This window comes from Peromyscus leucopus, chromosome 14, assembly GCF_004664715.2.
Source record: "Peromyscus leucopus breed LL Stock chromosome 14, UCI_PerLeu_2.1, whole genome shotgun sequence".
Classification (NCBI taxonomy): domain Eukaryota; kingdom Metazoa; phylum Chordata; class Mammalia; order Rodentia; family Cricetidae; genus Peromyscus; species Peromyscus leucopus.
Window position 1 is genome coordinate 37402446 of NC_051075.1, and position 16942 is coordinate 37419387.

The 16942-nt window shown below is 41.2% G+C and overlaps 1 protein-coding gene across 3 annotated transcripts in view; it reads right to left on the minus strand.

Annotated features, from left to right (window-relative positions):
* Map4k5 (mitogen-activated protein kinase kinase kinase kinase 5) overlaps positions 1-16942 on the minus strand; it is a 97160-nt gene that overhangs the window by 36232 nt on the left and 43986 nt on the right. For all 3 annotated transcript variants that reach the window (XM_028858632.1, XM_037210589.1, XM_037210588.1), the window contains exons 7-13: positions 16846-16888; positions 15849-15921; positions 11280-11411; positions 8791-8853; positions 7096-7177; positions 5934-6044; positions 1080-1158 (exon numbers count right to left, since the gene is read on the minus strand). In XM_028858632.1, the coding sequence (XP_028714465.1) occupies positions 1080-1158; positions 5934-6044; positions 7096-7177; positions 8791-8853; positions 11280-11411; positions 15849-15921; positions 16846-16888 (583 nt within the window). The remainder of the gene's footprint in view (positions 1-1079; positions 1159-5933; positions 6045-7095; positions 7178-8790; positions 8854-11279; positions 11412-15848; positions 15922-16845; positions 16889-16942) is intronic.

Genomic DNA, 16942 nt, shown 5'->3' on the forward strand with positions numbered 1-16942 from the left:
AAAACAGACTTAAGCCATGCATGGGGTACACCCTATAGTCTCAGGACCCTGGGGAACTGAGGAAGAAAAGTCACTGTGAGTTTCAAGCTGGCTTGGGCAGTATAGCCACCTCCCAAAATATGAAAATAAAGTAAAATATAGACAGCTATTTATTACTCATCTGTAAAAATTCTAATTGGTTCAAATACCTAAGGAATTATCTCATTATGGCTAAAATCCTATTTGTATTGCTATTTATGCACCTCATTTTATTATGAACTACTTTAATCTCTTGAGACAATACACATCTAGCCAGGAAATCCATATCCAAAACTCCTTTTTTTTTGGGTTGAGACAGGGTTTCTCTGTGTAGCCCTGGCTGTCCTGGAACTCACTATGTAGACCAGGCTAGCCTCAAACTGAGATCTGCCTGCCTCTGCCTCCCGAGTGCTGGGATTACTACCGCCCGGTCCGTGTCCAAAGCTTCTGTTCTTTAAATGTAGCTGAGGTGACAAAAGTGGTTGATATGTTTGTCTGTTTATGATTAACTCATTAAATAAAAAATCGAAGTTCCATTTGAAATACGTGTAGAGAGTCATCTTCATATTGATCAAAAATATTAAAAACCCACCCAAACTCCCAATAACAGATGACTATATCCCACAGCATGAAACAATCATGACTCAACCTGCAACATAGAGTTATAAAGCCAGTGCCAGCAAACAGAAACTGCTTCTCTAGTGTGTCAAAGTTCAGTTTAGCCACATGAAATATTCATGGCAAAACAAGAAGTCAGGAAAAAATGGGATGGCTGTAGGTTATGTGATAATGTGCAAGGTAAATTTTTTATTTTTTATTTCTTGTTAATTTCCTATAATGGATACAATTATCTTCATAATTAAAAATAAAAACTATTTAAAAACAATAATCAATAAAATTATAATAAAACTAGAACAGCAACTTATATTTTAACAGATTCTGAGATGATAAGGTATGCAGCCTCAATTAGTCTAAGATTTCATAATCCTGTAAGAAATGTAAGAATACCCAGAGATCAACCCTCCAAGACCACCAATGAAAAATATATAGCATTCACATACAATTTATTTCTGAGGCTGTCCGTTCAGCTCTGGAATTCCTGTTTGTAGATCTAATGGTATGACGGATGATCGCATGGGGCTGTGGATATAAGCATAACATACACACTTAACATTTTATTTCAACAACAAATAAAAGATTTAGAATTTCTTTTTAAATGATTGCTTATTGACAAACATGATTATCTACTGAAACAATTCTCATAAGAAAAAACACAATAATGATACAATGAACAATAGGATGCCTTAAATGCTCATTCACTTATCCATGTTTACGTTACATCCTGTAAAACACCGAAGGGATCCACACTCAGACACAAACCTTGTCCTCAAGAGTTTAGTCTGGGACGACAAAGGATATAGACGTGTAAAAATTAGACAATGGTCAGTGCCATTTATTAAAAATAAAAGAATTCCTGTGAAAGGCCGGCCAAGGCAGCGACTCCTGGACTGGACTGAAGAGCAGAGGCTCCGCATGCACTCTCCTGGGGCTGCGGTACAGCAGGTGCTGGCTGTGCAGATGTGCAGACGCATTAGACACGGAATATGATCACAGGATGCAAGAAGGAAGTACTTGCAGGAAGTGGGGTTTGGAAATTACTTGAGTGCACTAAAATCAGGTAAGATGAGGGAACCGTGTGGACAGACTGGGTTAGACAGATCACAAAAGGCCGAATGTCACATGATGGCTCTTAGCTCTCATTTTTTGAGCAGAGCGAAGTGTGTGGAGATGGCAGCACCAGGGACAGCCAGCTTTAGGTGGAGAACTTTTGCAAGTGTATAAGGGTACAGAAAGGAGAAATCCTGGATACAGGCAGATTAAGAGTATTTTAAGCCATGGGCCGGAGAGAGCGCTTAGCAGTTAAGAGCACCTCTAGCTCTTCTAGAAGACCCACGTTCATTTCTCAGCATCCTCACGTCAGCTCACAACCATCTGTAACTCCAATCAATCCCAGAGGATCTGATGCCCTTTCTGACCTCCACAGGCACCAGACACACATGTAGGCAATAAACTAAACAAAAACACGGATACACATTTAAAGAAGAAAATACAAGCCAAATGAGTAATCTGTTATTTTCACCTCTCAGCCTAAGCTCAGGCTCCTTTGAAGCTATGCCTCCAGCCAGCCTTAGCTACCCAATCTCTCATGACTCATCAGTTACTGAGGGCTCTGAAAGGGACTTGAGTTGCTGATTTTCCTTTCTCCATTTCAAGATCTCCCATCATGCCAAAGGCTCCCAAAGGCTGAAGTGAATGCACAGACCTGGGTTCAAGACACGGTCAAATAGGTAGAAGTATTCCACTCCTAAGGGTTCATCCTGGACACAGCATCGGCTCTAAGTGCCACACGCCATTCCATTCACTTTCATCATAGCTGCTTAATTTAATGTTCCCGCTTGAATATTAACTTCACTGATCTGTTACTCTCTTACTCACCACTGATTGGTATCAGACCTTCCCTCTTCCCCCTATCTAGTTTATACCTGGTAGTCTAAAATCTTAAGTACTCTCTTGTCAATATTTTAAACTCCCCATGCCCTTCACTACAGTGACCCTGCAAAATACCAGCCCTGGGCGCTCAACTGGTTAACCCTTCTTTACATCTGGGGCGCCGACGGCTGCTGGCAGAGCTCCCCGGCAGACCCCACTGAGAACACACCGAGCTGGGCTCTCCCATTCACTCCTCACACCGCCGCCATCTAACCTCTGCGGCAGTGCAGGCCTTGACCGCTGAGCCATCGCTGTGGCAAGGTTTACACGGGCGCCCTCTTCCCTTCTGCGGTCTTTACTGGCCTTCTTCACCCGGTCGATCCTTAAACGGTGAGAGGCATCTCAGGGTCCTCTCGCCTATGCTTTCTTCATTTGTCAATCTAACTCTCTTCCCGTGTGTGTGTGTGTGTGTGTGTGTGTGTGTGTGTGTGTGTGTGTGTGTGAGAGAGAGAGAGTTTGTTCCTCAAAGCTACCCCTTCCCAGGGACTCTCGCCTATGCTTTCTTCATTTGTCAATCTAACTCTCTTCCCGTGTGTGTGTGTGTGTGTGTGTGTGTGTGTGTGTGTGTGTGTGTGTGTGAGAGAGAGAGAGAGAGTTTGTTCCTCAAAGCTACCCCTTCCCAGGGACTCACAACTACCCAGTCAGATTCTCCTAGCTCCGTACTAGACCTCTTATGTAACACGTTGTTCAGCAGGAAAGTAAACTCATCATTCTTCCCAAACTTTACTCATCCACCGGGTTTTCTAGTCAAAGTCAAGAGCGGTTTTCTTCTCACCCCTCCACCTGAGCCTCGAATCAGTCACCAGCTTTCTGACGACGACAATCCCTAGTTTAAGCTACTGTCATCTCTGTTCTGCTCACCCTGGTTGTCCTTTAACGGGCTGTCCGTAAACGGACTCACCATTAGGAGTTCATCAAGATGTTTGAAAAGTACACATCTGGTCACGTAACTTCCTTCCCTTTAATGGCATCCGAGTCTGAAGTCTTAGTGGCTGGAGACAGTGTGTAGCTTTGTAGCTCTCTGTCCCAGGGCTCGTTCCCTGCTCCACCCAGACCGACTTCTCTTCAGTCCCCCAGTATTCCACTTTCTCTATTACCATCAGGCTTTCAAGATATGCTATTATTTCCTCTATTAAAGTTATTATTGGGCTGGAGAGTTGGCTCAGCTCTTTCAGAGGACCCATGTGGCACCTTACAAATGTCTGTAACTCTCTTAGAAGGTCTGATACCCTCGTCCAGGAAAAACACTTGTGCCCATAAAATGATAAGATAAATCTAAAACTAAAACACAACAAGCAAAGCTTATTTATTCTTGCTCTCTCCCTCTAATCCCAAGTCATCTTTCAAATGTTTGGTTCAGATATCACTTTTCCATTGAGCTCCTTCCTGTCCTGCCTATGAGGTCCCTCCGTAGGGCCCTATGTTCCCACACCACAGGATTATCAGTCCTAAATTATGTGTTGATAGTTCTGAGCTTCCTTTATACTAACTCCCACCTCTGGGGACAGTGTCTCTCACACCACTGTGCCCCACGATAGTCTAGAAGGTTTTGTGTTTCAAGGACTAAACAGAATGTCAAATCACTACACAGCAATAACAACAACAACAACAACAACAGAGGACTGAGAAAGCAGATAGGAGGAGGGAAACCCAGCCACCTTGTAAATGAGGGGTTTGTGTACTGACATAACCAGAAAGATTAGTTGGGAATCAAACAATATTTAACTCAACATTTATGCTGTAAGGTTTAAGTTGAAGGATTAAATCTATCTGCTCTTTTCAGGCAGCTTTCCACAAAGCAGCCCCAACCAGCCCAGAACTCACAATGTCCCCTAGCTCACTTGGTGCCCGTCCTCCTGAGGCCTTGGTTTACATGCTAGATGTCAATATGCCTGCCTTAAAATCTTGTGAATCCTAATTTTATAAAAAAAAGAGTTATATTTATGTGTATGTATTCATGTACACACATGTGTGCACATGTGGAGATCTAGAATTTGTGAGAGTCAGTTTTCTCATTCACTTTGTATCTGGAATCAAACTCAGCTCTCAGGTCATCAAGCTTTGTAGTAAAGTACCTTTATCCATTCAGATAGCTTGCCAGCTCAAAGCTTTATTAATCTTAAGCCTGCAAATAATGGTCTCTGTGTGTGTGTGTGCAATCTATGTATGGCTGGTTTATTTAATGTTTGCAATTCAAGTTAATTTAACATCAAATAAAATTATAGAACAGACCAGGGGGTGCTGATGCATGCCTTTAGTCCCAGCACTCGGGAGGCAGAGATAGGTAGATCTCTGTGAGTTCAAGGCCAGCCTCGTCTACAGAGCAAGATCGAGGACAGGAACCAAAACTACACAGAGAAACCCTGTCTCGAAAAACAAACAAACAAACAAAAAAATCATAGAACAGGATTATAATATATATGAGGCATTGGGGGAACAAACATTATCTTTTAAAGATTCTTTAAGGACCACATTTATTAATTTATTAATGGTGTTGTCAATGAGCAGCAAGTCCCTCATTCCTGATTTACATGCTGCACTACTAAATATGGTAAACTCAAAATGATCCTGGAATATTTTCAGAGAAGACATGTATAGTTAATACCTACATGTAGTCATACAAAAAACTACTCATGAAAAATACTGGGAAGAATTTTTTTCCTATTGAGGATTTCAACTTACTCCTTTGCAATTATCTGTATTTTGTTAATATGCATAACTAGAAAAATTTAAAAAATGGTCAACTGAACTTCTAAGGAGTCTTTATGAAAAATTATATGCACATGTTGTGCTTAGACCTTTTCCTCAAGGTCCAAAGTAGTGTTCTTACAGCGTTATTTCCTAGGAAACAGAATCCATTTCTGTGTGTTCTACAGGAAGATCACATGTCACCACAGGAGCTGATCTCTGGAGAGGAGGCAGCTCTGGATCTCCAGGCATGTGTGTAAGGGTTGGAGGAGGAGGATCTCATCTAAACCTCAGCCAATCACAGAATTTGGAATGAGAATAGGATTAGGAAAAGCCTTAGCAGGTATAATTGAGTGAACGTATGTATAGTTTACAGAGTTAATTTTTGTCACTAAATCCATTTTAACTAAATTGAAGGTGTAAATTAGAAAATAATTCCCAACTGGGTGTGGTGGCTTATTCAGTAACCCCAGCACTTGGGAGGTTGACACAGGAGGACCTCTGAGAATTCAAAGTTAGCTTGGTCTACATACTGAGCTCCAGACCAACTGGGATCCTGTGAGACCTTGTCTACAAAGCCAGAAGTAGACGAATAACTGAAATGAAAGAAGACACTCCAAAGCCACATTAAAACATCTCAGAAAGGTCTCAGGCATCCACTTGCATCCCATTCTCACCTCAAAGTCATCGTCGTCGGTGTAGTGTGCGTGGTTGTCTGGGTTGTTCACCTTGTCCAACAGTTCAACGGCGAGGGCCCGGGACAGACCTGACTGTCCAACAAAGGTGTGCTAAGAAAATCAAACGGAAAACTTTCACAAATGTGCCTTCACATCTATGGCTTATACAAACGATGTACCTTCACATCTATGGCTTATACAAACGATGTGCCTTTTTTTTTTCAAGTCAGTAAACATGTAAGATGAGGTGAGCGTGGGGTCTACATGAGACATGGAGAGTGCGGCAGTGACAGCGTCCACCAGGGAGCCTATGATCATACGCAGCTCAGACACTTGTATATGAGATCAGAATGTGAACCATTTCTCTATGTAAAGTGATTTAGCCTATATCAGGCTTTAAAATTATAACCAGCTAAATGATGAAGCTCATTTATATATACTGGTATATAAATGAATGCTGGGGGAATGTTTCAAAACACTAAGAAAAGGTATGTTTGTTGTATATTTGCATTCATTTAATTCAGTTAAATTATAAAGTTTTCTTAGGTTGCTATACTCATTAATTGCTCATACAAAGGTATTTTATAGATACATGTAGAGCACGTTATAAATCTGTATAATAAGTTAAGAAAAGCAACTTATTTTAGATACCATTTTGGAGAGTTTTCTCAGAGGCTGAGGTCATCAAACTACAGTGTACGGGCAAACTCTGGTGTACGGCTACTTTTGTAAAGAAAGCTGTCCTGGGCGTTAAGGCTGTACCTATAGCTACTTTTAGGTTCAATGGCAGAACTGCATAGTTGTGACTGGTCTGACAGAAACTGTACAGTCCACAAATGTAGAAATGCTTAGCATCTGGTCCCTACAGGAAGTCAGCTGCTCCTTGCTGAAGAGAGTAACATTTCATTTTGTTTGTTTGTTTGTTTGTTTATTTATTTAGAGGCAGGGTTTTTCTGTGTAGCTTTGCGCCTGTCCTGGCACTCACACTGTAGATAGACCAGGCTGGCCTCGAACTCATACCTGCCTCTGCCTCCCAAGTGCTAGGATTAAAGGCATGTGCCACCACCACCCGAATAACAACATTTTACAATGCATACTTTTCTTTTAGGAACCCATATAGTTAGCATGTGACCCAGAATCCCTCTGTGACCCAATGACTCACAGTCAGAAGCCTCTCGGCAGTTGGCCTTTTCTTAGGGTTTTTAGTTAGTGCTATTTTGACAAAATTATGGAATGTCGATGACCTTCAAATAAAGAGAGACAGTATAAAAATATTTCACTAGTATTAGTTTTCTCCGGTTTTATATAAAATTAACATAAGAACAGTTAGAAAGTGAGAAACACCATCAACCCCCCCCCCCGTTCTATACACAGTGTATCCCTTGGACACCTGTGCAACCGTTTTGTCTTTTAAGTAATATGCAGTTAAACTGCAATAGTACTAGACAACCTCCAAACACCTCCCTACAGATCAGAAGTGAGCAGATGCATGATTTAAGTTCTTTCCAGGTTTCTAAGTCAAACGTCCTTTTCTTACTGCCTAATTTACGGAACATAAAAAAATTTTTTTACACTGAAAGTTAGATTACATGGAGGGTAGAGAGACTATTATGAGACAATTTAAATTCTAGAAGAATTTTTGAAGTTCATAAGGAAAAGTAAAGAAAAATGAGTGATTTTAGCAACCTAAAGGATTTCCCTGCTATATGCATTGACGAGGCAGGGAAAGAGGGAAGAAGGGAAAAATTAAAAGAATTCTATTTTCATTACTAATGACAAACAGGTTTCTTTCTGCCACTGTTAAGATTCCACTAGGGGAGAACGGCTCAAGAGCCAAGGAAGCTGCCATAGTAACTAGCAAGGACAACACACAGCACATCTCGGCTGTGCCATGGTGTTGGTGAGAGCCACAGTCTGAGGGACTGGTACGGGATCTCTGATGCTAGCTGTGTGGATAGACAATATTTGCTGTTCCTGAGCGAATACTAAGGCAATCTTGTCACAGAGCCCTCCAGTTCCAGATGCCTAGGCACTTAGTGCACCAAGAAGCACGAAGCAGCAGCCAGTGTCAGTACTGAAGGTCACTACAGGGTGACTCACCTTTCACTACAATCACCTTCGGATGCTCCTGAATAAAACTGCATCCACACAGGTTAGGACACATCACTAACTCAGTTCAGAGTCTACCCGGGGAGGGGAGACTAGAACCTGAAACCTCACAATATAGACTGTCTCATCAGAAAAAGAAATGGACATACACATTTGGAGGCTCGCAGACCTTCAAAAAATCCACACATCTACATAAGAACTATGTGGATGATACTGGAAATTTTTATTTGCTGGTTTATTTTATAAAATGCTTGTCAATTTCTATCAGAAAAATTTTCCATTTTTACCATCTACTACTTATGAGCTACAATGCTAGCAATAAAGGGGGGGCCAAGTTCATGAAAATGAGCAGTGATTCCTTTAGACTTAAGGAAGGAAGAACAAAGCCAGGAAGGACTCATTTTAAGCATTATAGCATCTGGGAAACTTTCAAATATCACAGTCCAGGAAAGACAATATGTAATTAAAGGATGTAAAAAAATACAGGGAAAAATATGAATTTCCAAAATCTTCACGTGTTCATTTCAAATCCCTTCCCTCAGCACACTTCTTGACTCAAGCATGTTAGAAAGTGGCTGTGTGTCAAGGGCAGGGATGACTAGAAAATAAACCCAGCTAGCTCTTGCCACATGTTCTTAGATGCACAGCCAAGCAGCACAGGTAGGCTGCTCAAAGCTCTGGCTCCACCATCTGTAACATAAGGGGACCGACTGCTGAACTCTGTAAGACTGTAGAGTCCTTAACTCACCATTTTGTTTTGTCCTTTAGTTTTGGAGGCTGGAAATTACTTTTCGACATTAAGAAGAGAGCCCTGAAATGAAAATTTCAGTTAAGGGCAATATTAAGATACTTTCATCACTGTACTCAACAGTCAGAATAAATGTTCTGTTATAAACTTGTATAAGACTACCTCACGGGAGGGGTACCGAAGACACTGCTTTGGACGTGGAAACCTTTCCTGTTCTCTTCTCTGGTGACACTGGGGGTCACATCATGGGCGTGGCAGGAGCCAGACAAGCACTTCTCCTGAGGAGCTGTGCCACAGCCCTTAGCCTTTTACATTTCGCATAGGTTAGGGAGTATTTCCACTAGCTTTAAAAGGGATCTTTAAATGTCACACAGGCCCTTACTCATAAAACAAAGTCATAAAATGTCAAAGTTTCATTACCACACAATCACCTATATAACTGATATTAATTGTAGGCGTATTTACATAATCATGTATTAGTCTGTAACACAGCAATTGCAAGTTACTTTAACATTAAGTTATAGGTTTAAACAAAGCCTGAAATCTACTATTATTCTGGCAAATTATGTTTCCTTTATTTGGACAATAAATTCTCATATTGTTTTACTGTACACAAGCTAGCCTACAAGTGGATCATTCTTACTTTCCCGCCTTTAAATTCATAGAGTATTCTATGAATTCACCTTTGATCTATTTTTCTATCAAGACTTAAAGACTTTTTAAAATGTTTTATTTCTGCATTTGCTACAAAAATTTCAATCTTTTTTATTGAATTTAGCAAAGATATTCTTTCTATAAAAATGAAATAATTCAGTGAAAAACTGGAAGTGGGGAAAAAGCAATGTTTTTACTATTTTATATATTATATAAAAATGTATCTTTTAAAAGGCTTTTTATCCAAATGGTTATTATTACTAGGTAATATTATGTTCTGCTGATTTCATTACCAACAACTCCCCAGGTCCTTTGGTTTTAAATATGTAACAGCTGCTAAAGAATTTGTTTGATAGTGTATAAAGATATTTAGATTTATCACGCAGGTTGATTACAAGTGGATCATTCTTACTTTCCCGCCTTTAAATGTTTTTCACTTTTATGTTTACGTAGTTCATGTGAGAGGAGCATGGCTGAGGACAGCTTGTGGGAGTTGGTCCTCTTTTCCTACCTCATGGGGCCTGGGATCACTCAGTCACTCGTCTCCCATATATAATTTCCTGAGGAGGGTTATCACTGAAACACTTGCATGCTATGAATGCCCAGCCTGAGTCCAATTCTAGATTGGCTCATGTACAGTGGGCATAAAGTTATTTTGACAAGGACTGAATCTAGTGGCATTCTAGTCTGTCTGCAGGAGAGTTTCTTTCAGGACACTGTAGGCCTGTAGTGTCCCCTGTAATTCTTTAGTAGCTGGTACTTGTGCATCAACTATTTGGCTTGAATGAAAATGTCCCCATAGGCTCGCACATTTGCATGGTCAGTCCCTAGTTAATGAACTGTCTGGAACGCGTTAGGAGAGGTGGCCTTGTTGGAGGAGAGTGGGCTTCGAGGGTCCAGAAGTCCCTGTCAGGCCCAGTGTCTGCCGCCTGCCGCCTGTGGATCAGGATGAGGTGCTCAGGTACCGTTCCAGCAGCACCCCTGACGCCATGCTCCCCCCATGATGAGAATGGGGTAACCCTCTGGAACTGTAAGTCCCCAGTTAAATGCTTTCTTTAGAAGGGCTGCTTTGTTTATGGTGCCTCCTCACAGCAAAGGACAGTATCTAAGACACTGTTTTTGCCCACAGTCTTTGAATAGCTCTCAATGGAGTATATGTTAATCCGTGGCCAATCATGTATTAGGAGACCATTTCCCTCCACTTGATGATTTAATTTTTATGTTGTTTATGAAGTTTAGCTCAATATATCCTTTCCTTCAAAATACATATATAAAAAATCTTTTCTAGAGCCTTCACTTCTTCTTCTGGAAGAGAATCCATCTTAAAGCATAAATGACTATTATACCAAGCCTAGATACTCCATTATTTATTAAACAAAGCAAAAAAAATTTAAGTCAGAGAGAATTCAACAGTCTTTTCTATCATTTACTTATAATTTCATATAGGTCAAAAAAGACCCAAGAGGAACTGACAGAGGAATAAAGTGAAGACTAAAAAAGACTTAACAATACCTGGTATCTCCTAGTTTAATTATTGGGGAAATTTGCATGATGGAAAAACTTCAAGCAAGACAGCCACCCACTCTATTGTTCTGTTGTTTTAGGAGCAGCTAGGCAACTGAGAGAGAGAAAGAAGGCTTGCCCCTGCATGTATGTGCACTGTGTGTGTGTGTGTGTGTGTGTGTGTGTGTTGTGCGCACGTGCGCAAGCGCTTTCCCCTAAACAGGTTATATGACACACCACACCCGAGTCCCTTACAGTCCTTTCACTACTGAGACACACTTGAGACCAAGCTCAGCACCCAGAGGAGTCAGTGCTGTGAACAGTGAGAACACCTCATTGGATGAAGGTCGAACATAGGCGGCTGCAGTTCTCCAAGTTCAATTGCCGTGATCCCGACTGCCCAGATATCACAGAGTTGGTTGTAGCCGCCGTTCTTTTCCACTGCTGCCACCTCTGGGGCCATCCTGGAGGGAATCAGACAGAGACACACCACTTTGTATACTATACACGGGGAGAACGAGGCTGGTAGGAAAGAAACCTCACCAGCCGCTCTGCACCTCCACTTCTAAAATTCGTTATTTGGTGGCTAAAGAATTGGCTGTGGTTAGAAAGACGGTTACTCTTGCCGAAGACCTTGGTTCAGTTCCTAGCATCCACATGGTGGTTCACAAACACCCATAACTCCAGCTCCAGGGGAGCTGATGCTTTCTTCAGACCTCTGTGGGCACACATGTGGTGAACACACACACATGCAGGCAAAATACCCACACATATACAATAAAAATAACTCTAAAAATAAAAAAATAAGAGAGCCTGCATGGGACCGAAGTAGGCCCTCTGAATATGGGTGAAGTTGAGTGACTTGATGTGCTTGTGGGTCCCCTGGCAATGGACCAGGACTTATCCCGGGTACACAAACTGGCTTTCTAGAGCCCGTTCCCTATGGTGTGAAGCCTTACTCAGCCTTATGCAGGGGGGAGGGGCTAGGTCAGGCCCCAACATGGTATGCCAGCCTGTGTTGACTACCCAAGAGAGGCCTTACCCTCTATGAGGAGGGGACGGCCTTGGGATGGGGGTAGGTGGGGAGAAGCAGGAGGAGGGAGGGGGAACAGGGGTTGGTGTTTAAAAGGAAAGAAAATATTTTTAAAATAAAAATTATATAAAAAAAATAAGTAAAATTCACTATTTAAAAATCTCAACTTCCTTTTCTGAATAACCGTGGTCCAAGAACACTGCTGCTTTATTCTGTGTTGGTGACATTGTTAAAGAGTACTAAACACCTCGTGTAGGTCAAAGAAAGTTCCCAAAGCAGGTAGAACTTTGAGAATGAGCCAACAGGAAGCAGAGAGTGAGTGGTCTGCACATTTCAGAGGAAACTCCAGCGGATGCAGGACGATGCGGAGAGCAAGCGCAACATCTGGAGAGCAGAGGACCACAGACAGGACTCACCCTGTGACTTAGACACTGAGAGGCCAGACACTGCCTGTCACTGTCGGGGATGGGGACAGAAAGGGCACCCACTCTCTTGTCCAAACACATCACCAACTTTCAGTAACTCATTCTATTTTACAAAAGTGTAGGTCTGATCTGAAATGGAAAAAACCCCACAGAACTTCACAACTGATGGCTCAGAGCAGTGGTTCTCACCCTTCCCAATGCTGCGACCCTTAATACAGTTCCTCGTGTCGTGGTGACCCCCAACCATAAAATTATTTCATTGCTACTTCATAACTGTAATTTTGCTACTGCTATGAATCATAATGTGAATATCTGATGCGCAGGATGTCTGCTACGTAACCCCAAAGGGGTCATGACCCACAGGTTAAGAACCACTGGAAAGCACATGGTTTAAAACAGAGTGCGAAGGGGGGACTGGAAATGGACAAGCTACTTTTATGCAAGAGTTTACTTGTGAAAATGATGTGGACCACTGACAGGCTCAATTATGGAGGCAACTTACTCCAAGACCCACATCAACATGAAACACAGCGTGAGAAGAGGTGAGGTCAGGCAAGCAGAGGAGCTCCAGGGGGCTTGGAAATACAGGGGGCTGTAGCCAACACCATAACTACAGGCCGGAAGATGAAATACAGGGGCTACCTTGAGTTCCAGGGCAGCCTGAGCTACACAGAAGATCATGTCTCAATACCCACACCCCCAACTAAAAAACACCTCAAAATACAAACTGATACCATCCAGGGTCATAAGGTGGAGGTGAGACTGCCCAAGGGAAAATTCTCTTTTTCACTTTCATTTTCAAGTTTATTAATATATAGTTATATTGAATATCCACAAGTCACTATTGCTTTTACATGCACAGAACATTACAATCCACGTGTTGAGATACATACATATGGTATCTCAACTTAAATGTGGAATATAGTACACGTGTTCTAAAGCGAGGACATGAAAATTTACATTGAATTCCTTACTTTTTCTTGCTGTGCTGGGGATTGAACCTGGCGACTTGAGCATGTTGGCCAAGTGCTCTGCTACTGAGTTACACTCCCAGCCCTTTCACTGAGAATGTTAAAAATGCTAATGTGGACAAAAGAGAAGGAAATAATTACCACTGAGCCAGAGGACTAAAAGCCACCTTATGGCCTTGGAGGGGACTGAGCGGGGGCCCAGAAACGGCAGATACATTTCAATTCCTCTACCCGCTGGAGTGAGACTGTGTAGCTAACTGAAGGCTAGCCTGACTCCGTCCTGCTTCCTAACTCAGGAAGGACCTGAGCTTAGCTCAGAAAGCCAGCATAGCTGGTGACAGAAGGCCGCTGTAGGTGGTAGCAGTGTGCACAGCTCTGAGGAGCAACAGCACAGGGAAAAGCCTTCCTGGGATGCAGTAGGCGCAGCTCAAGTGGATGCAGACGTGCTTACAGCTGAGGACAGTCACAGAAAGTCTCGGAGAGGCTAGAGATAACCCCACCTGTCTATGTTTCTAGTTAACCTTTATTTAAATGATACTGATTGGGTTTTTTTTTTTTTTTTTTTTATTAAAAGTGGTATGTGTTAACTGAAGAAAATTATGAATATAGGGAAAAATATGGAAGAAAACAAGTTGTGACTTCAGATACAGCCACTGTCTTACATATTTTCATCCACACATTTTACTTGGAGACACATTATCTTTCCTAAGGGTATTCTATCGCATGTGCCAATGTTGACCTTCAGTTTTAAAAGTCATGTCCACTTTGAGCCTGTCTGCTAACGACTCATCTCTGACAGCATCATTTTTAGGACCATCATGCTATTCCCGAGCTGACAAACAACACCCCCTTAGCTTACTGGAGCCACTATTTTCTTTCTTAAAATATTCCGGAAAGGGCTTTGTATGTCAGAACGCACAAGCCTCTGATAAAGTGTTGAGACTACAGGACACAGACACCACTCAGGGTCCTTAAAACCTTAGAGACAAGCCACTCCACCGACTGTCACTGTACGTCGTACTTAGCGATGGGGCGTGTTACTCACGGGCTCCAAGGACTTTCCGATCTGACCGAAAAGAAAGTCACTTATGTGTTCATCGAGGGAAACACTTCTCCGCTTTTATGATTTGTTACATGTGTTATTATAATAACTGCTGCTCAGAGGCATCCTTTTTAGTGGTGTATTAAAGATATTAAATAGTTTGGCCAATTTGGTCAGTCCCTCCTGTATTTTGCTTGCCTTTTCATTTTTGTTTCAGCTGCAGCGATAAAGCTTTAAGCTGTCACGTGACGTGAACAATATTTTCCTTTAAAGTTGACGCTGACAAAAATTTCTTACATCTTTCCTCTTTCTTTGCTGTCCCTTGCCTTCCTTTTTTCTAAGACAGGATCTCATACACCCCCGACTGGTCTCAAACTTGGTTTTAGCTGAGGATGACCTTAAAATTTCTGATTCTCCTTCACTTCCAAGTGTAGAAAAAAAAAATATGTGTGCCTCCTCCCCAGTGGAGTTCACGTGGTCCTGGGATGTGCACACTGAGGAAGCACCCTAACAACTAAGCTACATCTCCAACCCCTGATTCATTTGTTTTTACTTTATTTTATTTTATTTTTTTTGACAGGGTCTCACTATGTAATCCTGGCTGGTGTGGGACTTAGGACATGGTGCAGGTTGGCCTCAAACTTACAGAGCTTGCCTCTGCCTCCCAAGAGCAAATGTCGCCATGTCCAGCCCTGTTTTCACTTTTATACTTAACTCCATTCTCTGAAAGAGCAGCCAGTGCTCTTAATCACTGAGCCATCTCTTCAGCCCCCATATACAGTTTACTTTGTCACTTTAAATTATTTTCAAAATAATAAACTATCCAAACGGCATATATTAACAAACCCAGCATTAACACAAATTCTGAATGCCACCTGTTATAGCATTTATAAGATTATTTTAAATAGACATTTTGTCATTGCCTTTTTTTTTTTTTTTTTGAGTCAGGGTCTCATATTAAAGCTCAGGCTACCCTTAAATTCATAGCAACCCTCTTGCCTCAGCCTCCCTAATGCTGAGATTACAGGCATGGCCCACACGCCAGGCTCACACTAACGGTTACTATGAGGTCTTCTGCCACTCCTCAACTATTGGTCAGTAAGGAAGGCAGTGATTTAGAGAGATTACTGCAGTAGTCACCAGGAGGTCAGTGTGTGGGTTTTAACAACCACGAGTATAGTCCTTGATTAAAACAAAATGAGAAGAGGCACTGAAGTCTTTCTTTTGAAAACTCCACTCTGGGTAGGCCCTTTGCCACGGGGCGGGCTGGATGCTGTGCAGAATCAAGGCTCCTAACATAATCAACGCTGGAAAAGCAGCTAGGAGCACACAAGGCTCTTGGCCTTCGAGGGCTGCTTCGAGTACCAAGAATTAAGGTTGAGCACAAACCATAAAGAAATCAAAACAGGACAATCACAATAATGTCTTACCAATAAGGGGTGCCGATGAAAGACTTTCTCTTTGCAATGGTAGCAGTTATTTTTGCAGCCACACCAAAATCAGCTGGTGAGGGAAAAAGAACAGAGCAGAAAATTGGTAGTGTTTTTTTTTTTTTTTTTTTTTTAAACACAACCAGCATTTCTAAGTCTCATCCTTGGCACAGCCATTAATATTTTACATACTAATGTGAAGAAGCTGTGTACAAATTTAGTACCAAGATTTGTTCTTACTTGGTTTATAACATACTCATTAAAAGAAAATTTACTGAAATTTTACTAGAATGAAAACTGTACTTTATTAGGATAATTAAATTATTTTAATTATAAGCACACTGAAATTAACTTGGGGAAAAAAGTGACAAAATTAAAAACATGGGAAAGCATACAAAACATACACCTAGTTCCTTTAATCCTAAAACAGTACAAGGTTATTGTTTTGTTGCTACTTTTTAGAATATTTTTCCTATGTATATAAAATTTTATAATTGTTGTTAAACATGGTAATAAAAATTAAATACATTATTTAATTCACTTTTGCCATTTAATAAATCAGATTTACTCACATTTTCATAAATATTAATGACAGGCTGAAAAATATTCCATGGATTTGTATTTTTCTACATAAGTAATACGATCAATAGTTTTATGAATATGGTTTTTTTCACATATAAGATTAATTTCCTTGAGTAGATTTTTACTCCTTCAGGAATAAAATCAGTATATCACAAACAGTGATCATTATGATTACATATAAAAAAATTAAGTCTAGCTGGGCAGTGATGGCGCACGCCTTTAATCCCAGCACTCGGGAGGCAGAGGCAGGCGGATCTCTGTGAGTTCGAGGCCAGCCTGGGCTACAGAGTGAGTTCCAGGAAAGGTGCAAAGCTACACAGAGAAACCCTGTCTTGGGAAAAAAAAAATTAAGTCTATTCAAACTTAAATCATTTAGTATTTTTGGTAAAAAATTTAAAAACTCAAAATAACATACCTAATTTTACATCACCATGGTCTGTTAATAAGATATTTGCACCCTAAAACACAAGCACAAATACTATTAAGCTGGCATCATAAAATTTCTTTCAAAA